We start from the raw sequence: 27,801 nt of genomic DNA, 5'->3' as shown, positions 1-27,801 counted from the left end.
AGTACTCACACCCTAGTACTCACACCCTAGTACTCACACCGTAGTACTCACACCCTAGTACTCACACCGTAGTACTCACACCGTAGTACTCACAGGGTAGTACTCACACCGTAGTACTCAGACCGTAGTACTCAGACCGTAGTACTCACACCACTGAGTGAAATAAAGACCGGCTATTTGGACATGTTCAACATGGCATTGACCACAAAAAAACGATGTCACAGGTCTTTAGTGACAACCTGTTATATTCTCAGGGTTACAAAATCAACCCTCCCAAATAGGACCCAGGTAACAAAAACAACCCTCCCAAATAGGACCCAGGTAACAAAAACAACCCTCCCAAATAGGACCCAGGTAACAAAATCAACCCTCCCAAATAGGACCCAGGTAACAAAAACAACCCTCCCAAATAGGACCCAGGTAACAAAAACAACCCTCCCAAATAGGACCCAGGTAACAAAATCAACCCTCCCAAACAGGACCCAGGTAACAAAAACAACCCTCCCAAATAGGACCCAGGTAACAAAAACAACCCCCAATATGACCCAGGTCACAAAAAAATACAACCCCCAATGTGGTCAAAACCACAAGGACAACCCCACTATGAGGTCTAGCCCAGGAAAAGTTTTGAAGCTCTCTAAAGTTGGAACCAGTTTATCCCAGAGTTCTCAGTGGCCCCACCTGATTTATTGGCTCGTGGCATGAGCGTCACTTAATCAACCCAAACCACTCTTCAAGGACTTCACCAAATATCAACGTGGGGCTAAAAAAAAGCAATACTTTAATTTTCAGTTTTTATCCCCACGAAATCAAGAAAAAACAAACGAACACCAGGAATCACCTTGTGCTTGGTGGGCTTGTCATGTGATTTAGTCCTAGCCAATCATACAATCAATAGATTGGAGGGTTTAATATGCATAAGGAGGCTGATGATCCCCTCTCTCTCTCTCTAGGCCGTCCCTAATACATTCATACACGGGTGTACATCGGCCCGGGGTTGGGGAGGGGGTGGTTGAGTAGGAGCACTGAGGGAGACGGAAGACAGCCTGGGGGTAATACAGACTTGGGGGGTGAGGGGGGCGGCGGCACATACTGGGGGGGGGGGGGAAGCACAAACCATTAGTGATATCAACCAATGGATGGGAGGCTATAAGCGTGATATCAACCAATGGGGAGCTATTAGCGTGATATTAATCAAAGAGAGGCTATTAGCGTGATATCAACCAAAGAGAGGCTATTAGCGTGATATCAACCAAAGAGAGGATATAAGCGTGATATCAACCAAAGAGAGGATATTAGCGTGATATCAACCAAACACGGGATATTAGCGTGATATCAACTAAAGGGAGGCTATTAGCGTAATATTCCAGTCTACGGTTATCGATCGTGCACGAGTTTCTTCATTTAAAAAAAAATGTGGGCAGACGTGAAAGAATCCACAGGACACAGTGTGTGTGTGTGAGTGTGTGTGTATGTGTGTGTGTGGGGGGGGGGGGGTAACTCCAGCAGCTTGGCGCGTTCTCCGGCCCAGAAAACTCGGCACAAATTAAGAGAAAAACGTTTGAGAAATATCCAGCGTTTAAATCTTGGACTGTCTGGTGTGTTTTGGGGTGGGAGGGGGGGGGGGAAGGGGGGTGGGGAAGTTGGACGTGGGTTCAAGCATACAATTCAATTTTAAAAATCCCAAGCTTTGATGATTTATATTAACTTACGTGGGGGGGGGGGGGGTTAGTTCAAGCGGATAACATTTTTGTTTGTGAAAATACTTTCTTATGAGTGATTGGGACCCGCATTACGTCAGACGTCATTGACCAATCGGGGTACAAAAGTTGGCGGAGAATAGAAATGGTGAGCAGTAATAGGTGGATGGTCAGAGAGATAAAGTGTGGATTATATGGGTTAAATTAGTTGGTGCTGGCCCAGTAGAATGGCACCCAGTAGAGTGGCGGCCCAGTAGAGTGGCGCCCAGCAGAGTGGCGCCCAGCAGAGTGGCGGCCCAGTAGAGTGGCGCCCAGCAGAGTGGCGCCCAGTAGAGTGACAGATCAGTAGAGCCTACTGCCCCAGTAGAGCCAGAAGAGTCTGTTGGTCCAGTAGAAGTGAGTAGAACATGATGGCCCAGTAGAATACGATGGCCCAGTAGAACACAATGGCCCAGTAGAACACGATGGCCCAGTAGAACATGATGGTCCAGTAGAACACGATGGTCCAATTATCTGTCGGTCAGCTATATTGTAGCCCACAAGTTCCCTATGGCTAGGTGGTCAGTATGTGACTTCAAATCAATATCCGACAGATATCGCGAGATCTTCCGATAGTTTCCAGTTTGTACTGACCAAATTATTTTATCTCTCCCTCTGTTACTGTGAGATAACTTTCTTATGTAATCATTCACATTCCCGTCTTCGATTGGAACACATGGACAAACAGAACAAAACATTATGGTCACAGTTTTTGGGACAACAACGTGGGACAACAACGTGGGACTTTTACGACATCAACAATTACTATCAACTCAAATATGGTTAAAGAACAACAATTACTATCAACTCAAATATGGTTAAAGAACAACAATTACTATCAACTCAAATATGGTTAAAGAACAACAATTACTATCAACTCAAATATGGTTAAAGAACAACAATTACTATCAACTCAAATATGGTTAAAGAACAACAATTACTATCAACTCAAATATGGTTAAAGAACAACAATTACTATCAACTATAATGACGTTAAAGAACAACAATTACTATCAACTCAAATGACGTTAAAGAACAACACTTACAGAAACAACGTAAGAGTGCAATACTTACATCAAACAAGTAAACAACGACAACGTCAACATCGAAAGTAAACAACGACAGCAACGTAAGTAAACAACTTTTGTTTCCACGTAAGATAAAAGAAAACAATTTGACCAAGAACTTCTCCCCACGGCAGGCACGGAGCGGAAGTTATTAGAAATCTCTGACCAGAAGTCAATGCCGGAGACTTGAAACAAACCTAATTTAAGCCAATCAAAACCCCGGGGTGGGGGAGATGGAAGTGGCGCCCTGGGGGGAGACTTGGTGTGAGGTGGTGGCCAGCAGTGACGTCATGACGACACCTCACGTAAACAGAGCGCGTGCTAATGACACGTGACAGCCTTGCTGCTACTTGATTGGACACGGGAGTGAGACAATTAAGACACTTAACAAAACAAGATAAGAAACACAAGTTATAATATGAAAATTTCAGGATTCACGAAACTTAAAAACGTTTGAAAAATAAACTCAAAGACAGTTCATTTTTTGTGTTTGCGCTTCAAAATAAAGTTCAGACGTTTTAAGTTTCGTTGACACTATTTCAAAAAAGTGTTGAATATAAAGCCTTCATTTAGCTTTACTTCTTAAGTTGGATGTAAAGCAATTTTTTTCGGTTGTAAAGGAAGATTTAAGTAAAGATTTGTTTAGTTTATAGATCAAGAAAAAAAGTGAAAAAAAAAAAAGAGTGAGTACTTCCTGGTTTTACCTGAACTCTGAAAGGTTTCTGGTTTTCAGAGTAATTGTTGGATGGTGAGGTGGGGGGTAGAGAAGGGAGGAGAGACATGAAAGAGAGGGAGGAGAGACATGAAAGAGAGAAGGGAGGAGAGACATGAAAGAGAGGGAGGAGAGACACGAAAGAGAGAAGGGAGGAGAGACATGAAAGAGAGGGAGAAATATGGAGACAGACAGATCTGAACTGTCTAGACATTTTGGTGACAAGATTTCCTGTCAACAATATGGACATTTGATGTAAATACTGTGGACATTTGATGTCAACGATATTCAACGTGGACAACTGATGTTGACAATGTGGGCAGTTGATATAAAGAATGTGGACATTTAATACCAAAATAAACAGCCATTTTGGAGACATTACTTTGGGGGATGGGGGAATGGGGATGGGGTGGTGGAAAGCAAAAAAAAATGGTGTGAGGAGAAAAAGGAAAAACAAGAAAACCTGACCGAGATAAATAAATCAATGAATGAATGTATATCTATATCTACATTATATATATATATATATATATATATATATATATATATATATATATATATATATATATATATATATATATATATATATATATATATATATATATATATATATAAAAGAGTGACAGAAAGAGAAAGCGAGAGAGGTAGAGAGACATCGGGAGGGAGAGAGCGAAAGATGTCGAGGGCTGACAGCACTTCCAACAAGCCATCAGTAACAGACGGGAGTCCATCAACACGTGACCTCGTGTCGTGAGGCTGGGGCGGGCTAAAGGACGACAACGTTGACACATATCTCCTGAGGTAAACAATGATGTATGTGCAAGGGTACACGGCTCTGATATATTGTCAGAAATCACAATATATATGCTAATTACACAAAAATATGCAGTTGTCTATGAATACATAATGTGAAGCATCGATAAAAGAAAAGAAAACAAGAACAAAAATAGATTTAGAAATATTTCGGTGGACGCGCCAACAAAATAGGAAGAAAAAGTTTCACGTGGTTTTTTGTTTAGGGCTGAGAGCGTCTATTAAGAATTTAGAACACAAGCTTCAAATTGATGTCTCACATTTATAGCAATCGGTGAGACATGCCCACAATATACACAACTTCTGTGTGTGTGTGTGTGTGGGGGGGGGGGGGGTCAGCTGTTCCACACTAGCCAGCTTTTAACAAACCGGGCTAGAAATGGAGCTTGGGTCGGATTGCTAGGAATCTCTTGCGTACAGGAAGCAGAAGTTTACTGACCAGGATGCACAGTGGGTGGCGGCTCCATGGCCAGGATAAGAGAGGGGGCCAAAAGTATAGACCAAGCAAGCACAGAACACAGATCAGCAAGGAACATAGACCAACAAGCAACATAGAACAAGGAGCACAGACGAACAAGGAACATTAACAAGGAACACAGACCAACAAGGAACACAGACCAACAAGGAACATAGACCAACAAGGAACATAGACCAACAAGGAACATAGACCAACAAGGAACACAGACCAATAAGGAACACCAACAAGGAACACAGACCATCAAGGAACATTTACAAGGAACAGACCAGCAAGGAACAGACCAGCAAGGAACAGACCAGCAAGGAACAGACCAGCAAGGAACAGACCAGCAAGGAACAGACCAGCAAGGAACACCAACAAGGAACACAGACCATCAAGGAACATTAACAAAGAACAGACCAGCAAGGAACAGACCAGCAAGGAACACAGACCATCAAGGAACCCAGACGGCCCTCCTAGACGTGACAGACTGACCTGACATCGGAGCCCAGCAGAGATGACCGCCTTAAGATTGCCCTCGCCTGAGCGTTGGTGATGCGCCTCAGACTTTCGTTGTTGATGGATACGATGTAATCCCCGGGCTGGATGCGCCCGTCCTCGTCAACGGCGCTGGGGCGGGCGATGGTCTTCACCAGACACCCGTTGACCCCCTTGTCTACAGCGTCCACCGTCAAGCCTGGGGAGAGAGGCAGGGGCTTCAGTCTGTACAAGTGTGAGTCGTAATTAGACAGGGGCTTCAGTCTGTACAAGTGTGAGTCGTAATTAGACAGGGGCTTCAGTCTGTACAAGTGTGAGTCGTAATTAGACAGGGGCTTCAGTCTGTACAAGTGTGAGTCGTAATTAGACAGGGGCTTCAGTCTGTACAAGTGTGAGTCGTAATTAGACAGGGGCTTCAGTCTGTACAAGTGTGAGTCGTAATTAGACAGGGGCTTCAGTCTGTACAAGTGTGAGTCGTAATTAGACAGGGGCTTCAGTCTGTACAAGTGTGAGTCGTAATTAGACAGGGGCTTCAGTCTGTACAAGTCAACATTAGAAACAGGGCTATAGAACTACAGGGAGCATGGCTATAGAAGTATAGCGAACAGGGTTATAGAACTTTAAGAAGCATGGCTATAGAACTAGTTGGAGCAGGGCTATAGAACTAGTTGGAGAAGGGCTATAGAAGTATAGGGAACAGGGCTATAGAAGTATAGGGAACAGGGCTATAGAGCTAAAGGGAGCAGGGCTATAGAACTAGAGCAGTGGTTCCCAACCTTTTTCGAGTGGCGACCCCCTTTTATAAAAAGAAAGTGACCCGCGACCCCCATAGAATTAAAAACCCAAATTAGTATAGAAATTAAGAAGCACTAAAATAAGATTTTCTAGTAGACTTTCAATATGAACTACTCTTGATAACTGTTTTAATAGCATGAGTAAAATTGCATACTATTCACTAAATCTTCGTGGTTAAGTTTTTTATTAAAACATTTTTTTGTTAACGCCAACCTATGACATTATAATTATCTTAATTTTGTTTTTAATCGAAGAATAGTGTTGAAAATATATTCTCGAAAAGTCAATAAATTTTACGTTTGGGTATGAATGGTGAATACTACACCAAAATTGTGTCCGCAGTTTTTCATCTTACTCGGAATCATTCTGCAAATCAAAGAATTCATCTTGTAATTCATCGGGAATGCTGGCAACATCAAGGGAAGTAGAAAATGGGTAATGCTTAAATGCAGATTCTTCTTTTTTCAGCTCAGAGAAATAGCGATGCAGTTCGTTTTCAAGAGATTCAAGATGCCCAGAAATCGCTTCTTTCAAAATTTTAATTATCTCACAATCAGATTCATCTACCACACCGCAGAGTTTCTCAAATTTACAATATTTCCAAGATTTATTTTCTATACCGATTTTGCAGCTTTGATAAAAATGCCCCGAGATTATCATGGAAAGTTATAATATTCGTTCATTTTCCCTGAAGCTTCAGGTTAAGCTTATCTTGATGTTCGAACACATCTGCTAGGTATGATACTCTCTCCAACACTCTATGTCGTTTTAGGTATACCAAAAAGTCTTGTTTCCTTTGCACTTCCAAGAACAATTTGATTTCAGATTTCAATTCAAAAACACAATTTACAACATTTCGTTTGACAGCCAGCGTACTGTAGTGTAGAAGAGCAGAACCTCGTGATCTATAATTATGTTTTTGCTCAGTTTTTGAAGGCTCCAGATTTTATATAATTTACGACTTATACTAGCAATGGACTCTTGATGTCGATTGGTTAGGGCAGTGGTTAGGGAGCTAAATCTTTTCTGTTTTCTGAAAGCCCGATTTTGAGCTAAATATAGATGGCACACCATTCGTACAAACCCCCACAGCCGTTCTAACCCATTTTAATCACCCAGTTTCCAAAAAGGTATTTATTTTCTCCATGCTATCTTCACAAAAGAGCAACTCTTCTTTGCTATCATCCGCATGAATATAGACACAGAACAGCAACTGCGAACCACGAAATCACGTCTGTTGATTTATCAACTTGAAAAGCAAACAATGTTGAAAGCTTAATTTCAATAAAAATGTGTTATTTAACATTTACGTACATGCAGCGTTTGATGAGATTTTCTCCTATTGTTTTTTTTTTTTTTTTTGCTTGCCATTGTCTATCGCGACTTCATTTGATGCTTGCACTAATGCTGTGTTTCCTTGGTGAAAACTTCCTGTTCGATCAAGTATCTGGCGTTTGCAACTAGCTTCTCCATATATGTTTTGGTGTGTTCCGAATGACTCGTCTCAAATGACGTTTTAGTTTTGAAGATTTCATAGATTCGTGACTGAGAACAACTTTGTACAGTGCGCTTTGTTTCTTCTCTATTACATTTCCAGTGATGTTAATGAAGCCGAATTTCAAAAATTCTTCTAAATATTTATGTTTTGTTTCAAATTACTAAGGTTTAGTATACCAGTTGGCGACCCCCCAGAAAGACCTTCGCGACCCCCAGGGGGGTCGCGACCCCCAGGTTGGGAACCCGTGAACTAGAGGGAGCAGGGTTATAGAACTAGAGGGAGCAGGGTTATAGAACTAGAGGGAGCAGGGCTATAGAACTAGAGGGAGCAGGGCTATAGAACTAGAGGGAGCAGGGCTATTGAACTAGAGGGAGCAGGGCTATAGAACTAGAGGGAGCAGGGCTATAGAACTAGAGGGAGCAGGGCTATAGAACTAGAGGGAGCAGGGCTATAGAACTAGAGGGAGCAGGGCTATAGAACTAGAGGGAGCAGGGCTATTGAACTAGAGGGAGCAGGGCTATTGAACTAGAGGGAGCAGGGCTATAGAACTATAAGGAGCAGGGCTATAAAGGCATTACAGTTTTGTCAAATACAGGAAAACAAGCATGCGACTTACCTATATGCAGGTTAGCCTTAGGTATGTGGATGGTCCGTTCATGGGTCGCCGAGATGCGGGTCAGTTCCGGGGAGGCGAGGGCGGAATGTCCCGGTGACCCTGGGCGGGGTGAACTGGGCGGGGTCTTAAGGTCACTTGAGGTCAGATGGTCCGGGGAGGATGAGCTGCTGGGTTTTCGATGCATGAGGCGCGCGTGCCGCTGTGGACAGAGACGGTGACCTTTAACCCGTGGGTCATGGGGCGCTGGCGGTCGGGAGAAAACTCAAGGCTGGTAACCATGGATACGACCCGAGCTTAAGGCTCAAGGTCAGTAGAAGAATGATCAATAGTGATCAATCACAATATGTGGTCACTTTTAACCTGAGAAACTTTCGATACAACACATTCGCTTCCAATTTTAAAATATATTCTACTCTATATACTTTGTGACCTTAATCATAATTAGGCATAAATAATAATCCTGTTTATTATCTAGAAAATGAATTATAATAATGAAACATATATGATAAAATACTTATTTCCGCATAAAGTATACTACCTTATAATATATTTTTATATATTTATAATATTACAACTAATAACTTAATCATATGAATACTACAACATAGCATAAGGTTGTAGATTCCTAAATCGCGTGTGTCCAAAAGAGGAACACTGCAAATTTTAACAGCAGGGAATCTAAAACCCTGCACGTAAACACTTTTTCTTAGATTAAAAACTTATTTGAGTCTGAAAAGTTACTTGTAAACAAATCATATTTTAAAGATGAACACAATAATGTTCCTATATTAACTCGAATTCTGATTGGGTATCTTTGTATTAAAAATACGTCAAACTTTGTTGTTACTGAATTTAATGTCTAATTGCCCGTAATTATGTAAGTTAATCAAATGTTTATTAATTTTTGAAATTTTTAAAATATAACATATTTTAGTCTAAATTTTAATAATATGACAGCGGTAAGGATAAGCATCCAGGATCAAGCAATATGTGTAAGGGTAGGGAGAGGAGGGGTGGGGGTCATTCTACAGCTACAGGGGGATCTGTGGTTGGGGGTATCAATAAAGTATGCTTTCTAAAGATGAATCTGTGTAATTCGGTACTGGGGATCCTAAACAAGAAGTCACGTGAGTGTTGGGGTTAGAACAACAAACAGTTCAAAGGTCATGCTATCAGTGGGGTGCCTCAAGTCTCATGCGGGGTGACAAGTATTCCTGAGAAAGTTTCGCTAGTTAGTACAGAAAGTTAGCAGTTAGTCAAGTCAAGCTTTGGCAGTAGAGAAAATGTTATAGAACAAGTTATACATCTATTATTTGCTGTGATAAATAAGAGAAAGACGTTAAATATGACATGCTAAGGTTATTAATAATTGAAAAAATGTGTTTATACTGTAGTACAGTTTTAACGATTAAAAAATGATTAAAAATGTATTAAAATGATGTCATTCAAATGTGGTGTAAATAACAAGTTCGAGTTTACCAAAATATAAAGTAAGTATACGAAATAATTATTTAAAAAACATCAAGTATATTTCACACAGGCAAATCTTCGTATATTATTTGTAAAGCTGTGTTTGCCTTATGTTATTTTATTCACTGATATCAGAAGTTTCTAAAACTGGTTTTGCGTTATTTCTTGAATTATATACCAAACTAGGATATCAAAGCTGCGGATATGGGGCGGGTGTTGTTTTTTGGTCTGCACAGCTAAGGATCATCGACTTCTAATAGCTCATACAGAAGTATCAACGTGAATATTATTTAAAAAATAGTCAATACTATAATTCGGTTAAACATTTTAAATTCGCCGATAGTTTGGTTAAAAGTTGTAAACAAAGGCACGATTACAATGGCGCCTTAAAAGAGTGACTCGGCGCCCTACACAAGCAACCGCGCGCCCCATGAGAGGGCGCGTGTCGCACATTGTAAATGATGAGGGTATCCTTACCTTTGACTCGAGTTCCCCCCATTTCGGGGAGCTTGGAGCTGGCCGGAGGGGTGGGGTCTGAGGTGGGGTGGGGTTAGAACGGACAGGGGGTGGGGTGGGGTTAGAACGGACTGGGGGTGGGGGTGCGACTGGCAGTGGAGGTGGTGGCGTTTCCTGCAAACAGAACATGAGTGGGGAGAGGGGTTGTATTATTGAGGTCGTGTTAGGGTAGAGGTGGAGGGGAGGGGGCGGCGTAGGGAGGATAAACAAGAGACAGAACAACCAATTAGTATAATATACATGCGGTTATCATTCATTATTACATAAAAATGTCTAGGTGCTTTAAATATAATTAAGATGAAAATTTTAATTAGACAGTCTGCTTTATTAAATTTTAAATCAATACAAACAATTTCGAGTCTAAAATAGTATAACATGACTTTTAAAAAAATGTTAGAAAAAAAAGTTATTAAATTTATTTTCTTGCAATAAAAAAAAGTGCTAGTATACTAAGCGTGAAACAGTAGTTTAAGACATGGTTAGTCCCCCCTAGTTTGAGACAACGCGAGTTGTCTCCCCTTCACCCTAATCCATGTCTACATAAGCAGTTCGATACCTTTCCGTCACAGGAAATCAGGACGGTTATTGCTCATCGTATCGATCCCAAACACATTGATATTATAACAATCGATACCACTTTAAAATATCGAAACGTTTCTTGACGCGATATCGATACTGAGCAATGACCCCTGGTATCGTTTTAAGGTAAAAGTGATATAAAACACCACATTAAACACATAGAGATAGATGAAAAAGTCAAACTTGAAATTATTGAAAGAAAAACTTGTATTGTAAAATTCCTAAAATTGTTATATATATATATATATATATATATATATATATATATATATATATATATATATATATATATATCTAAAAAATATCTCTTGTCCCTTACACCACCACACCAATACAGTAAAACTGCTAAAAATGTAGAGTCTAAAAAATCTACTGCCACCACCCCTATATGCACTAGGACAATTAAAAATCGAAGTACTGTAATATTTAATAAGCCCTACCCGTTAGATATTACATTTCAAAATCTGATTATTGAAATTGCATTATTAAAAAAAAGTCCATTTAGCACATAATTAGCAAACATAGCCATCAAGCGTTTACTAATTAATTTTCTAAATTCATGCGTTTCGCAACTAAAAAGTAGTGATAAAAAAATAATGCAAATTTAAAAATATTTTTAAAAATATGCCAAAATTGCAAAAATCTTTATAGTACATCGACGAAAAGTTTCCTCAGCTATGACGTCATGCTTTAAAACTTTTAAAATCCACTAATGAATAAAGCTAATATGTGAAAAAGAAAAGAATCATTGTGCATTGCAAGAAAAGTGAGAAAAAAATTGAGCTAACATGTTTCTAAAAAAAAATCTAAGACTCCCGCAACAATAGACATTGGACTTCAGGGTCGAGGGCCTCTCGCTATCCCAACAACCATCGCATGTATTCTTTGTGACGTACTGATCGCTATTCCGACAATTAAAACTATATATTCAATATGACATTATCTATCGCTATTTCAACAATTAACGCTATATATTCCCTGTGCCATACGGATCGCTATTTCTACAACCATTGCAATATATTCAATATGACATTACAGATCGCTATTCCCACAACCAACGTAATGTATGTACTGTTCACATATCTTAGCTCTATAAAATTATTGGAGCTTAGACATCCCATTGAAGCAAAGCTTTCTCTTATCCACTGTAAGCGTGGCCGTCCAAACCACAGAACTTCTGGCCGTCCAAACGAGAAAACTCATTAGCCGTCTAAGCAGAGAACCCGATGCCGACTAAAGCACAGATAGCCACAGATAGTCACAGATAGCCACAGATAGTCAGTCACAGATACTCAAATAGCGCCACCTAGCAACCGACCACTTAGAGCATGGTGCGATCGCCTTAAGACAATCTCATTAATGCTGACCAGTGGAATAAGTTCTACTGTGTTAGAGGGTTGGTACCCTACACATCCAAGTTTATATTTAGTTCTACTGTGTTAGAGGGTTGGTACCAACACATCCAAGTTTATATTTAGTTCTACTGTGTTAGAGGGTTGGTACCAACACATCTAATTTTATATTTAGTTCTACTGTCTAAAGCTAAACACAATCATGTTTATAGGAATGTAATATAGATTCTAGAATTACTAATAATCCCAATCAAAACTTACACCCGGTTACGCTAAAATTTATAAACAAATAAAATAGAAGAATAATTTGTATCAACGTCCCTGTCATCTTAAAAATTCAACTGAATAGTATATTGAATATGTTAACACTTCGTACTTAAAGTTAATTGCTATTCTATTTTCAGCAAATTATAGCGTTATATACCTAGTATTCTTACTATTTATTGGTGTTAATAATACAACGCATAACGGGACTTTAAATTTACTAGTCTGACCAACTTTTACTAGTCTGACCAACTTTTAAATTAAGTGACTCAATATGCGATAAACTACGATTTCGCCGTATAAAGTTACGGATATAGTTTAAAAAAAAACCGTTTCTCTGATGCACTGATTAAATGTGTCTTAATTCACAAAGAATGAACTTTTTGTAATCCATACAAAACTCGCACCATAGAACATCTTTCCCTGTCCCCTCAACGACTGTCTCCATATAACATCTCGTCGGTGAGAGGGGTGGGGAGAGTAGGGGTGGGGGGTCTTCTAGTTGGCCTTAACTAGCGGCCCCTTGTGACAGTGTGAGGGGGTGTGTGTGGGTGAGGGTGTGGGTGAGGAGTGGGGTTGGACCAGCCCCGGGCTAATTAAATTCTTGTATCAGCCGCCACTGACATTTTCATATTTCCAGCCATCTTGTTCTTTTTCTAGGCTTAAGTATGTATGAGAACCGATTTGTATAATTGTAAAGATAAGACAACTATAGGAATAAATGTAATAAATAATGAGTAAAGCTGACCTAAGCAAAACTTAGCAACGATAGTGATGAGATCATCTGACATTTAAACTTATACACTCTATGGCAATCATCTCTAGTTGAAAGAAAGCTAGTAGTAAAAACTGTGTGAGACTAAGTTCTTTAAAGGAAATTTGAAAGAAAAAGATTTCGGACATCGTGAGTGATAGGGACCAACAAACCATAGGGAATGAATCTTTATCGAACGCTTAGAGCCCAACATTGATCGATTTATTGAACTCACACACACATTTTTATTTTCTACATCCCACTATTTCCTACATCTAACCAACCACACACTATTTTCTACATCTAACCAACCACACAACCACCCAGTATTTCCTACGTCTAACCAACCACCCACTATTTTCTACATCTAACCAACCACCCACAATTTTTTTTACATCTAACCAACCACACAACCGCCCACTATTTTCTACATTTAACCAACCACACAACCACCCACAATTTTCTACATCTAACCAACCACACAACCACCCACAATTTTCTACATCTAAACAACCACCCACAATTTTCTACATCTCACCAACCACACAACCACCCACAATTTTCTACATCTAACCAACCACACAACCACCCACTATTTTCTACATCTAACCAACCACACAACCACCCACTATTTCCTACATCTAACAAACCAAAGAACGACTGGTAAAAAATTATGTCTGGGCGATTCCAAATGAATCGATTATTTCACTTTACTAGGATCTATTGACATTTTCCCTCAACACGATACCCTAGTCACACGATACCCAAGTCACGATGTGGATAAATTTAGATTTGATTTTTTTTTACAACACGCCCGATGTTTTTCTCAAGCCCCTAGTTTATTGTCTTACTCGAGTGAAGAGAAATCTTGCTCGGTTTTTTTTTTCAGTGAAATGTTTGAAACACGGTTACGCGAACTGAAATTTTGTGATTTTTTTTCCTCAGAGTATAAACAAGTAATTTAATACATGACAACAAGGGTCGATGGTTTTAAGGTCGGTGGATTTAAGTTCGATGGTTTTAAGGTCGGTGGTTTTAAGGTCGATGGTTTTAAGGTCGGTGGTTTTAAGGTCGGTGGTTTTAAGGTCGATGGTTTTAAGGTCGATGGTTTTAAGGTCGATGGTTTTAAGTTCGATGGTTTTAAGGTCGATGGTTTTAAGGTCGATGGCTTTAAGGTCGATGGTTTTAAGGTCGATGGCTTTAAGGTAGATGGTTTTAAGGTCGATGGTTTTAAGGTCGATGGTTTTAAGGTCGATGGTTTTGAGGTCGGTGGTTTTAAGGTCGATGGTTTCAAAGTCGATGGTTTTAAGGTCGATGGTTTTAAGGTCGGTGGTTTTAAGGTCGATGGTTTTAAGGTCGATGGTTTTAAGGTCGGTGGTTTTAAGATCGGTGGTTTTAAGGTCGATGGTTTTAAGGTCGATGGTTTTAAGGTCGATGGTTTTAAGGTCGATGGTTTTAAGTTCGATGGTTTTAAGGTCGGTGGTTTTAAGGTCGATGGTTTTAAGGTCGGTGGTTTTAAGGTCGATGGTTTTAAGGTCGGTGGTTTTAAGGTCGGTGGTTTTAAGGTCGATGGTTTTAAGGTCGATGGTTTTAAGGTCGATGGTTTTAAGTTCGATGGTTTTAAGGTCGATGGTTTTAAGGTCGATGGTTTTAAGGTCGATGGTTTTAAGGTCGATGGCTTTAAGGTCGATGGTTTTAAGGTCGATGGCTTTAAGGTCGATGGTTTTAAGGTCGATGGTTTTAAGGTCGATGGTTTTAAGGTCGATGGTTTTGAGGTCGGTGGTTTTAAGGTCGATGGTTTCAAAGTCGATGGTTTTAAGGTCGATGGTTTTAAGGTCGGTGGTTTTAAGGTCGATGGTTTTAAGGTCGATGGTTTTAAGGTCGGTGGTTTTAAGATCGGTGGTTTTAAGGTCGATGGTTTTAAGGTCGATGGTTTTAAGGTCGATGGTTTTAAGGTCGATGGTTTTAAGTTCGATGGTTTTAAGGTCGGTGGTTTTAAGGTCGATGGTTTTAAGGTCGATGGTTTTAAGGTCGATGGTTTTAAGGTCGATGGCTTTAAGGTCGATGGTTTTAAGGTCGATGGTTTTAAGGTCGATGGTTTTAAGGTCGGTGGTTTTAAGGTCGGTGGTTTTAAGGTCGATGGTTTTAAGGTCGATGGTTTTAAGGTCGATGGTTTTAAGGTCGATGGTTTTAAGGTCGATGGTTTTAAGGTCGATGGTTTTAAGGTCGATGGTTTTAAGGTCGATGGTTCTAAGGTCGATGGTTCTAAGGTCGATGGTTTTAAGGTCGATGGTTTTAAGGTCGATGGTTTTAAGGTCGATGGTTTTAAGGTCGATGGTTTTAAGGTCGATGGTTTTAAGGTCGATGGTTTTAAGGTCGATGGTTCTAAGGTCGATGGTTTTAAGGTCGATGGTTTTAAGGTCGATGGTTTTAAGGTCGATGCTTTTGAGGTCGATGGTTTTAAGGTCGATGGTTTTAAGATGCGTGCCTGTGTCTGTCTAGATGTCTGCCTGTCTGTCCACCTCCGTCTCTCCACTGACTAGTTTGATACTAGTGGCAGATGTTTGTATATGCCAGGGCAAATAAGAAAACTAAGCTGCAGTCACGTTGTCTGAGAATATGAAGATTCAGGCCGGCGCTGGTTTACATATGGTAATCATGGAGCCTACATGAGGTAAAAGGGGCCCGCAAGACGACAAGGGCCCCACGCAAGATGTAAAGGGGAGGTGGGGCTCGTTTAGCTTATGTGGCATAAGCTAAAAGAGCCCCACACCAAACACAAAGGAACCCATAAGTAGAAGGGGTGGGGGCACTCTAGGTATACGGTACCCACATAGGGTAAAAAGAGGCCCACGATAGCTAGATGTTGCCCACTGACACAAACTATGTGGAATTTTATATAAAAAGTTAAAAAAATAAAAATAAAAAACAATCACCCTTGTCGGTAAATGCAGGTAAATAAGAAATTTAAAAGTAATAAAAATATTCCTGTGCTTGTTACCTTGGATAACCCCATTAAATAGACTTTCTTGATGTTTAGAAATTGCGTAGCCAGGGAAAAAGATGGAAACAGATTCAAAACAAAAAATATGTTAGATGGAATCAGCTATAGTCAATCGATATTAAACCGAACTATGGACTCTAAAACACGTCTATCGACGATAAGTTTTACAGTATTGTTAATTAATTAATTAATTAAAGAATAAAGTTGATTTATCGCTAAAACGGAAGCCTAAAACTTGTTTGAATTCCTTAAAAAAAGAACACAGTACAGTAAAATATCATTCAACCAAACTATTTCTGTGAGGCCTCGATGTAAAGCGAATCTATGTAGTACGTGTTATAGCTTCTCATAGCACTATACAACTGGCTTTATTTCAGACTTATGTCGAACGACTGGAGATCTTACGACTGTCACGGAGGAAGACGAACGCCTGTCCTGGACTACGAACGCCTGTTCTGGACTACGAACGCCTGTCCTGGACTACGAACGACTGTCCTGGACTACGAACGACTGTCCTCGACTACGAACGACTGTCCTGGACTACGAACGAATGCTCCGGACAACGAACGAGTGCACCTAACCAGGGACCAACAAAATCTAAAATTTGTGTTTGACTAGAACACCCAACGCAAAAGACGCCGCTAGAGTTAATTAATTAGGTGGTCTTTCGAAAAGTCAAAATCTTCTTCATTAAAAAAATCAATCGACAATAAGAAAATTTACGTACATTCTATAGAAACTTTATCTCCTCCCCCCCAATATTAATTGAAAAGGCATGAACCTCAATAAAGTGCTTTACAAAGCACCCTCAACAAATTCAAGGTCGTTCGACAATGGTCTACCGCGCATGCACTAGCTACTACATCTGCAAGATTGTTAGAGCAATTACCACTTGGTTAGTCAATCTAATAGCATGTTAATTAGCTCAAAACTAATGTTAGTATTTTGCATTTAAACTACTATTAAATATTTTTACAAATATGAAATGGAAATGTTATTTAAGTTTATTTTGAGCATATACAATTAAAATAAATGACAGTAACACTGTTTAGTGTTGATTAATTAATTAGCAGAATACTTTCTCGAAGAGATACTTGGTATTGATAAAGGGAAGTAACAACGTAAATAAAGTTTGAAAAAATCTTCCCCTAGGGTTACCTTCTCCTGAGCATAGATAAGAAGACTCTTGGACGCTTTTGGTTTAGGGGGAATGGGAGGAGGTGTTTTCTTGGGTAGGCCCGGGGAGGGGCCCCTGGGTGACAGAGGACTTGCATCAGATGAACGCTGAGCCATCTATACGTTAACGACAATGGACACATAAAAAAAACACCAAAATGAGCATTCAATAATAAACAGAGGACTAGCCAAGGTCTGAGTAGTCTCCCTTCACAAGAACATGAACTCGTGGAATACACAAAATTAAATAAATGAAACATTGGCTAATATAAGAGGCAACAATAGTCTAGCAGTTAGGGTTTTATGTTAATTGGCAAAATGGCCGTAGCAAAACAGTCAATAAAGAAATGGGTTATTTTCAGATTTTTCATATTCTTATGAATTCAAAGACCACCCAGAATATATGATGACACAGTTATATTAAGGCTAAAGCAGATCAAAAGACAATATCAAATTAGCTAGCAAAATACTATCGTTTTCATAAATTATCACATTATTAAGTAGATTGTGGCTACAATTTAAAAATTAGTGTGAATACATTTTATTTTAATAATAAAAATAACTACTTTATAGTTGTAACTGTTAAATATTTAAAATCTTTAACGGTGAGCTTTTCATTTATATTTTTAAATGGTTCAATTTATTTGCTGGCTGAGCTAGTGTGATTAAATATAAAACATGTAATGTATTTATAGACTGATCAAGTATAGATCATGTAATGGCTGAACTAATTATAATGATCACATATAAAACACCAAACATGTGAGCACATCGGGGGGAATGAAAAAACAAAACAGCCACCATGAAGGTATAAATCTGTTATTAAAGCATGCAGTGATATCAAGTGGACTCGCTCAATACCAAAATATTTAGTTAGATGAAAAAAAAATCCATTACTGAAGGTAGGTAAAAAAAAAATCATTGAAAAAAAAAATCATTTACTATTTAACAGAGAAACATCAGTATTCGTTTTATAATTCATGTATAATTATTTAATTATTAATGATATTGACATAATGAAATTATGGATGTTCTTTAAAGTGTAATAGAAAATAGAAAAAATATATGAAAATTTGGTCATCTCTACAATGTGTGCCTTCTATTTTAGCCTAAGTGCTGGTTTGTTGTGCTAGGGTTATCTTGGGTAGCTACAAGAGAGAAGGGTCGACCAAATACCTGTTCAGATTCAGACTCGGTAGAGTCGAGCTTGGCAATGGGTGCTGCCTTCTTCGTAACCGTGGCAACCAGGTCGGGGGTGGCTGCATCTAGTTCGGACCTTAGGGCCTGTTCGTAGGACGGGACGAGGGCTGCGCTACTGCTTGCTACTGATGCTCCCATAATGTGGTGGGTGGGTGTGGCTGAGGATTCTGTCGTGATCATTTCAGTGTACTGCAGCTGGGGGTCGGGCGGGGGAACATTTTTGTTCAGGGATGGCCGGGGTTGGCGTGGAGGTTTGACCATCGGAGCCACGTCCTCCCTGAGTTCAACACTGCTGGACTTGGGGATAGACGCGATGACCGCATCGTACCCAGGGGGTTTCTCTATGTTGTTGCCAATCTTCCGTGGAGAGACTTTCTTCGGTATCTTCAATTCCTCATCGCTCTCGTAAAAACTGTCTTTACGCTTTAAACCTTTGCTGCGGTCCAGCTCACTGGAAGAATCGGAGGTAGGAAAAGATTGTTCTAGAGACACGGACATGGGGTCGGACCCCAGAGACTTGTGGTCGTACGCATCATCGGTGGGGATCTCCACCCGCAGTGCCATTTTCAACGATTCCAGAATATTCCCAGACGTCTCCACATTGTCAGGGAACCCCACCTCAGTGTGAAGAGCCAGGGATGTTTCAGGCATGTCTTGATGGTTCCAGTCCATGTGGGAACCAGGAACCTGTCCGTCAGGAACGTCAGAGGGTTGGCTGCTAAAATCGTGGTAGGGAGGCAACTGAAAAGGTGGGCGGAGCCGTGGAGATGAACAAAGCGAAACTAATGAGAAACCCCAAGAGCAAAATAAAACTTTGGATAAACATTGGTGAGCAGTGATTTAACATGCATGCACATGACAAGCCCAAAGTCTCTCCAGTACAGAGTGAAATAGATGAAATAAATATATATATATATATAGTGCAGATAGGCTATCAGAAAAGTAGAAATCTTTCAATGTATTCATAAAAAAGCAACACAAAATTGAAAGTATAAATTGTAGTGGTATATCTAATTATGATTTTTATGTCTTAATGATAATATCCAGGTGGAACGTCGGTGCTAATAAAGAATTCATACAAGGACAACTTATGTTTGAATGATTGCCTATGATTGTAAGAGATGAATATATCGTATAAAAACACTGAAATAATATTTAGTGTGAACTGAAAAGCAAAATTTGAAGCTAAAAGCCAAAACTTCAGTCAGCAATGTTACACTTGTGTTGATATAGCTTGAATTATACTAAAATATTTTCTCGACTAGATATAATTCCAGTTGTCGTGTTGCACAGGCCCGGCAGAACTTACTCCTACTGACCAGTAAACCCACCCCTACAGACCACTAAAACCCACCCCTACTGACCACTAAACCCCACCCCTACTGACCACTAAACCCCACCCCTAAATTACCCACACAGATACCACACCGTGAGCCACCACTGCACACACACATAAACCTGACACTGAAATTACCACTGACTTAGCAAGAAAATGCATGTTTGTCTTGTCATATGCATGCCGAAAATACCATATAACATTTTTTGTACTAATCTGATTAACGTTAATTAAGTTAAATAATTAAAATAAAACGTAAATGTTAATGAGATCAAACGTGAGTCATGTAATCTTAAAAAAATGCAAATGATTAAAAAGAATTCATGCACATCATACCCAAGAATGTATAAAGTTAGAAGAGAACAAGTTGAAAAGACATTCTCAAGGCAATGAGTGCGAAAGTTGAATCAATGCTCTCAAACACAAGCATACCCACACATACAACATGATGCTGCGACTCTCCACATAGCATCAGTACACAACACCAGTAGATGCTCACGGCAATAGACTGAAGCAACCACAAGCCAGAGACAACGATTTCTTTACCTGCATCTCCTGGCGGAAAGCTTCCCCTATGGGGAGGGGCTTGGCCACGCCTATCTTGACCGTGCCCCGGGCCGCGCCCTTCAGGGCCTGCACTGCCTCGTCCAGTGTCGCGTGCTCCACGCTGACGTTGTTGACGAAGATGAGACGGTCCCCGGGCACCAGACGGCCATCCATCATGGCCACCCCACCGGGCACCAGACTCCTGATCACGATCACAGTCTCGTTAGGGTTGACTGGATCCTGCAGTACAATAATTTTAAAGTTTTAGTCCATATGCGCACCAAAGTGATTTAATCAACTAGACGGAATCTTGCATAAAAATAGAACATTTTTAAAAAGTTTTATTGTATTTTCGTAAGAGCCAAAAATATTTAATCGACTAATATTCGTAACTTGCTGCCTGCTTTTTCTGGGGACGGCATTTTCTGGCAATTTAAAACAGTTGTTTTTGGCTTTAAATAATTAGTGTCCAGCTCCGTCTTTAGAGCTTTTAGAGAATTACATCTTCCCTTAGAAATATCATTAAACACACCTGTTGTCTAGAATACACACCTGGTAGTCTAGAATACACACCTGGTAGTCTAGAATACACACCTGGTAGTCTAGAATACACACCTGGTAGTCTAGAATACACACCTGGTAGTCTAGAATACACACCTGGTAGTCTAGAATACACACCTGGTAGTCTAGAATACACACCTGGTAGTCTAGAATACACACCTGGTAGTCTAGAATACACACCTGGTAGTCTAGAATACACACCTAGTAGTCTAGAATACACACCTGGTAGTCTAGAATACACACCTGGTAGTCTAGAATACACACCTGGTAGTCTAGAATACTAAATCCCAGCCCCCTGTCCCCCTTCTCCAGCTCTATGACCACAGGCTGGGAGCTCCACATGGCCAGAGCGTTGAGGGTCTCCATGGAGCGGGACTTGGACTTGGTCAAGGCATCAGGTGAAGGTCCTTCAGAGGTCGACAGGGCCAGCTCGGACTTGGCCTTGACCAGTCGCTCTGTCAGGGGCGGACCAGGCTCAACTCCTGGGCTGTTGGTGGAATTAGGGCATTAACGCTTGGCTTACACTAAAGGCGACAGTCATCAATGCTTGGCTTACACTAATGGCAACATACATCAATGCTTGGCTTACACTAATGGCAAAATACATTCATTAAGGTATGCCCACTCATATGATCACCATGGATTCATTAATGGCTATATAAAATATCAACATTTGCAGTTCGTTTACACAAAAAAAATTAGAATAATAATGTGACAATATGGGTATGCATATTAATACATGACTATAGTACATAATCCAAGAAAAAAATAAGTTCGAAATAATTTTGTTTTATTTCTAATGAATACTGACCACTGTAGCATGTGCTTAATAACTGATTGTTAAGTGCAAAAACAAAATGTTAACATTGTCACCAGAGAACCCCTTCACGATTACACCACCACACAATTTCACGATCACACCGTTACACCATCACACCTCCACACAACTACACCACCACACCATTACACCTAAACGTTAACACTTGTACACAACTTACGGGTAAGGCGAGGACCCAGGAATTTGCATATCTGGAGCAGTAAATGTGTCAGGCAGAGGGGACTTGCGGCGTGCACAGACCAGACGCACGTGCTGGGGGAGGTCCTTGAGGATCTCCACAACATTCACGTGGTTCAGCCCCAGGAGTCTCCGGCCATTCACCTTTGGAGGGGGGGGGGGGGGGGGGGGAAAGAACATTTGTATCACAGGGCGGGGGCAAATTTTTTTTTTAAATAGAAAAATATACGTTGAACAAAGCAGTTACACAATTCGATTTAAAATTCTTGACTTTAAAGCTTTAATTTAAAATTAAAAAAAAAAAGAAAAAATACCAAATTTTCTGAATGGTGACAATCATAATTGGTTAATTTTTTTTACCAAAAGCATTTAACAATGTAATTAAATTTTTATATCATTTATCGAGAAAATAAAATTTAACTTAGATTAAAGCTGCAGCTACTATTAAATAATAAAATGTCATAAAACGTATGGACTCTTTGATCAAATTCTATTCTTATTTGACTGTAGGCTGTATAGGGCTATCAAAGTAATATAATGCTGATAGGGGGAATTTAGGGCTGTTAGATGTATTGTAATAAGGCTATAGGTTATTACTGCTCAGTATAGGTCCTAATACAAAAAGTTAAGTCTTAGCGGTCAGGTGACTCCACTTACCTCTAGGAGTTCATCACTGCTCTTAAGGCGACCGTTTAACCCAACCGTTTAACCCAACCGGTCCACTTACCTCTAGGAATTCATCACTGCTCTTAAGGCGACCGTTTAACCCAACCGTTTAACCCGACCGTTTAACCCAACCGTTTAACCCAACCGGTCCACTTACCTCTAGGAGTTCATCACTGCTCTTAAGGCGACCGTTTAACCCAACTGTTTAACCCGACCGTTTAACCCAACCGGTCCACTTACCTCTAGGAGTTCATCACTGCTCTTAAGGCGACCGTTCAAGCCGACTGGACCGTCTGGCAGTATGGAGCGGATGTAGTGGTGTGGTCTGACTTCCACGCCATCCTCCACATCAACCGTTCCCTCCAGGCTGATGCCCAGCCCACCCCCCTCCTTGAACTTGGCCAGCTGCGCCACCTGGGATACAGAGGACATTTTAAGTAGACCAAAACTATTGGCTGGTTATTTTAAGTAGGCCAAAACTATTGGCTGGTTATTTTAAGTAGACCAAAACTATTGGTTGGTTATTTTAAGTAGGCCAAAACTATTGCCTGGTTATTTTAAGTAGACCAAAACTATTGGCTGGTTATTTTAAGTAGGCCAAAACTATTGCCTGGTTATTTTAAGTAGACCAAAACTATTGGCTGGTTATTTTAAGTAGGCCAAAACTATTGGCTGGTTATTTTAAGTAGGCCAAAACTATTGGCTGGTTATTTTAAGTAGGCCAAAACTATTGGCTGGTTATTTTAAGTAGACCAAAACTATTGGCTGTTTATTTTAAGTAGACCAAAACTATTGGCTGGTTATTTTAAGTAGACCAAAACTATTGGCTGGTTATTTTAAGTAGACCAAAACTATTGGCTGGTTATTTTATGTTAAGTAGGCCAAAACTATTGGCTGGTTATTTTAAGTAGGCCAAAACTATTGGCTGGTTGTTTTAAGTAGACCAAAACTATTGGCTGGTTATTTTATGTTAAGTAGGCCAAAACTATTGGCTGGTTATTTTAAGTAGGCCAAAACTATTGGCTGGTTATTTTAAGTAGGCAAAAACTATTGGCTGCTTATTTTAAGTAGACCAAAACTATTGGCTGGTTATTTTAAGTAGACCAAAACTATTGGCTGGTTATTTTAAGTAGACCAAAACTATTGGCTGGTTATTTTATGTTAAGTAGACCAAAACTATTAGCTGGTTATTTTAAGTAGGCCAAAACTTTTTGCTGGTTATTTTATGTTAAGTTTGCTCAAAACTATTGGCTGGTTATTTTAAGTAGGCCAAAACTATTGGCTGTTTATTTTAAGTAGACCAAAACTATTGGCTGGTTATTTTAAGTAGACCAAAACTATTAGCTGGTTATTTTAAGTAGACCAAAACTATTGGCTGGTTATTTTAAGTAGACCAAAACTATTGGCTGGTTATTTTAAGTAGGCCAAAACTATTGGCTGGTTATTTTAAGTAGGCCAAAACTATTGGCTGGTTGTTTTAAGTAGACCAAAACTATTGGCTGGTTATTTTATGTTAAGTAGGCCAAAACTATTGGCTGGTTATTTTAAGTAGGCCAAAACTATTGGCTGGTTATTTTAAGTAGACCAAAACTATTGGCTGGTTATTTTAAGTAGATCAAAACTATTGGCTGGTTATTTTAAGTAGACCAAAACTATTGGCTGGTTATTTTAAGTAGGCCAAAACTATTGGCTGGTTATTTTAAGTAGACCAAAACTATTGGCTGGTTATTTTAAGTAGACCAAAACTATTGGCTGGTTATTTTAAGTAGACCAAAACTATTGGCTGGTTATTTTAAAAAGACCAAAACTATTGGCTGGTTATTTTAAGTAGACCAAAACTATTGGCTGGTTATTTTAAGTTGGCCAAAACTATTGGCTGGTTATTTTAAGTAGACCAAAACTATTGGCTGGTTATTTTATGTTAAGTAGACCAAAACTATTGGCTGGTTATTTTATTTTAAGTAGACCAAAACTATTGGCTGGTTATTTTAAGTAGACCAAAACTATTGGCTGGTTATTTTAAGTAGACCAAAACTATTGGCTGGTTATTTTATGTTAAGTAGACCAAAACTATTGGCTGGTTATTTTATGTTAAGTAGACCAAAACTATTGGCTGGTTATTTTAAGTAGACCAAAACTAATGGCTGGTTATTTTAAGTGGTATGTTATTACCCCCTCAGAAATTATCTTCAACTGAATACCCCTCCCCATCTTGACTTCCACTCACACCCCGGGGGGTCAAGTAGTGACACCTACCACAACCAAAAAGTCGTTGCCCACTATAGGCTCTCACGCTGCCTTTACCCCCCCCCCACCACATGTAGCGCCACCTACCACAACCAAAAAGTCGTTGCCCACTATCGGCTCCCACGCTGCCTTTACCCCCCCCCCCCCCCACATATAGCGCCACCTACCACAACCAAAAAGTCGTTGCCCACTATCGGCTCCCACGCTGCCTTTACCCCCCCCCCCCCCCACATGTAGCGCCACCTACCACAACCAAAAAGTCGTTGCCCACTATAGGCTCCCACGCTGCCTTTATTGCTGCCTCCACATCGGGCGAGAGATCTCCACCTGGGGGAGAAAAGAAAGAAAAGCGTTAGGTCATCTTCAATCCCTAGGTCATCTTCAATCCTTAGGTCATCTTCAATCTACTACGTCATCTTCAATCTACTAGGTCATCTTCAATCTACTAGGTCATCTTCAATCCCTAGGTCATCTTCATTCAATCCCTAAGTCATCTTCAATCCCTAGGTCATCTTCAATCTACTTGGTCATCTTCAATCTACTTGGTCATCTTCAATCTCTAGGTCATCTTCAATCTCTAGGTCATCTTCAATCCCTAGGTCATCTTCAATCCCTAGGTCATCTTCAATCTACTTGGTCATCTTCAATCTACTTGGTCATCTTCAATCTACTTGGTCATCTTCAATCCCTAGGTCATCTTCAATCTCTAGGTCATCTTTAATCTACTAGGTCATCTTTAATCTACTAGGTCATCTTTAATCTACTAGGTCATCTTTAATCTACTAGGTCATCTTCAATCTACTAGGTCATCTTTAATCTACTAGGTCATCTTTAATCTACTAGGTCATCTTCAATCTACTAGGTCAGCTTTAATCGTCTAAGGTTAACTTTGCTAAAAGTTTTCAATCCGGGGTAAAAGTATATGTTTTCTATATAAATTCCATGTCGTTCGGGGGGGGGGGGGGGGGCGGTAGACTTTCTTCGAAGAGATGCCTGGAAGAAACTCTGCAAGTGTCCAAACCTTAAATTCACAACAAATTCAAGTCCTATATAATAATGATGTATACGATACTACCCAACAGTGTACACAGTGATACACAGTACGGGTGTGTTCACTTAATGGACATCACTACAGCAAATTGTTGACTGTATGCGGTTTCCAATGTTAATATTTTCATTTTCTCCACCACATAATACACATACTTCAGTCAACCATAGTCAGACGCACATAGGTGGCCTATATAGACAGTTATTCTACAAGCACAAAAGTACATACATACATATATAGGCCTATATATATATATATATATATATATATATATATATATATATATATATATATATATATATATATATATATATATATATATATATATATATATATATATATATATATATATATATTTATGTATAAAAATATTTGTACTTGTATAAAGAAGCAAATTTATTTGTACTTTTATAGTAAAGACTAGGCATGCTGCCCAGCTTCGCTTAGGCTTTCGAAAACATTGAGAATTTGAATGCTTAATTAATTCGCCCGAGGGTCGGTCTACGACCTCAGGAGTTATGAAGAGGTTCCTACGTGGACAAATTTTTTTTCGATTTATAGCTCATATAAGGCGCCGGTCAGTCGAGGTCAGTTTTGACCCCCTCATCGTAGACTTTTCGGCCAACCGGCCCTCGTGTTCTGTCGCCCCAAGGCAAGATCCTGCCAAATTTGAAGCGCCCGCGGCGCCGGGAAGTGCCCTATCGGACACCCGACAACTTTGCTTTATATATTATAGAGATTAGCAAATTGCAAAGATAAACAAAGATTTCAATAAAGTAATTAAGGCCTGAAATACTTTAGTATAGACATTTTTTTTGTTTGAATAGATTCTAGATCTAGGTAGGGTCTACATCTGTGTAAGTCTAGTTTTTCCGTAGATCTACATCATCTAGATCTAGAATCCTAATAGAATTTTTTTTTAAGTTTAGCCCGAGCAAAATAGAAAAAAAAACACGGAGAATAAAAGACGTATTTTAAAATCTTAACTTACGCGAATATGCCTATTCTTTCAAATTAATTTTTTTTTATCCCAAATTAGCCAGTTCCAAACAAAGACTTTGTATAAAATAATTATGTCTTGAAATAGTTTAGTCCTAATATAGAAATTTATTTTTGGAACAGATTCTAGAGAAGTTAGAGTCTAAATCTAGATCTTAGCGTCTACGTCTCGATCTAGTTATTGCGTAGATTTGTAGATTTAGATCTAGTCTAGATCTAGAATCCAAATAAATAAAATAAATTTTATGAGTTTAGGCCGGAAAAATTGTATTGTATACATTTCATAGTGTACGTAGATCTAAATCAAATTTGAATGAAATAGTTCATTTCTTTTTATTCTAAACACGGCAGATGACGTCATTAGTTAATGTATAAGCAATAGTGACGTCACAGTTTTATTCGTTCTTTTTCACATGTATTAATGCTTTTCCGGTTGCATAAATAATACTGTTTCTCTACATTCGAATACGCCTTTATTTTTTATTTTTCTTCTGTAAATAAAATTGTGGTTATACATTTAAAACATCTAGCATATTATTTTCAACAAAAGTCCGTATAAAGTTCTCCATATATCGCTGCCGTTTCTGACGTGATGTCCGGCGAAAATATTTTGCGGACAGAGAGAAGTGCGCACATGGGGAATTATATATTAGGATAACATACGAATGTGAAGACATTCAGGCTATGAACCCTAATTTAAAGCTATAAATAATGATCTGTCTCCTTTAATTTGTTCCACGTGGCATCGATTGGGAGACCGGAACTTCAATCATTTTTGATAAGCGCTGCACGCAGACTTAGCGCTGTCGTCTGCCGACTAATGAGGCTGCTCGAGTAGATCTTCGCTTACTGCATTAACAGCAGGCGTCACCC

General features: G+C 39.5%; 1 protein-coding gene across 1 annotated transcript in view; it reads right to left on the bottom strand.

The window, feature by feature from the left end:
* Nucleotides 1-27,801, bottom strand: part of LOC131949199 (multiple PDZ domain protein) — a 335,233-nt gene that overhangs the window by 15,791 nt on the left and 291,641 nt on the right. Inside the window, exons 21-30 of the mRNA XM_059310988.1 lie at nucleotides 25,129-25,208; nucleotides 22,875-23,048; nucleotides 21,952-22,112; nucleotides 21,218-21,440; nucleotides 20,393-20,632; nucleotides 18,487-19,251; nucleotides 17,293-17,427; nucleotides 10,143-10,295; nucleotides 8,196-8,394; nucleotides 5,284-5,485 (exon numbers count right to left, since the gene is read on the bottom strand). Coding sequence (XP_059166971.1) covers nucleotides 5,284-5,485; nucleotides 8,196-8,394; nucleotides 10,143-10,295; nucleotides 17,293-17,427; nucleotides 18,487-19,251; nucleotides 20,393-20,632; nucleotides 21,218-21,440; nucleotides 21,952-22,112; nucleotides 22,875-23,048; nucleotides 25,129-25,208 — 2,332 coding nt within the window. The remainder of the gene's footprint in view (nucleotides 1-5,283; nucleotides 5,486-8,195; nucleotides 8,395-10,142; nucleotides 10,296-17,292; nucleotides 17,428-18,486; nucleotides 19,252-20,392; nucleotides 20,633-21,217; nucleotides 21,441-21,951; nucleotides 22,113-22,874; nucleotides 23,049-25,128; nucleotides 25,209-27,801) is intronic.

The sequence above is a fragment of the Physella acuta genome, unplaced genomic scaffold, assembly GCF_028476545.2.
Source record: "Physella acuta isolate Inbredline_101_S28 unplaced genomic scaffold, ASM2847654v3 ptg000677l, whole genome shotgun sequence".
Taxonomy (NCBI): Eukaryota; Metazoa; Mollusca; class Gastropoda; family Physidae; genus Physella; species Physella acuta.
Note: the sequence above shows the minus strand (reverse complement) of the source record. Positions and strands in the feature narration are given on the sequence as shown.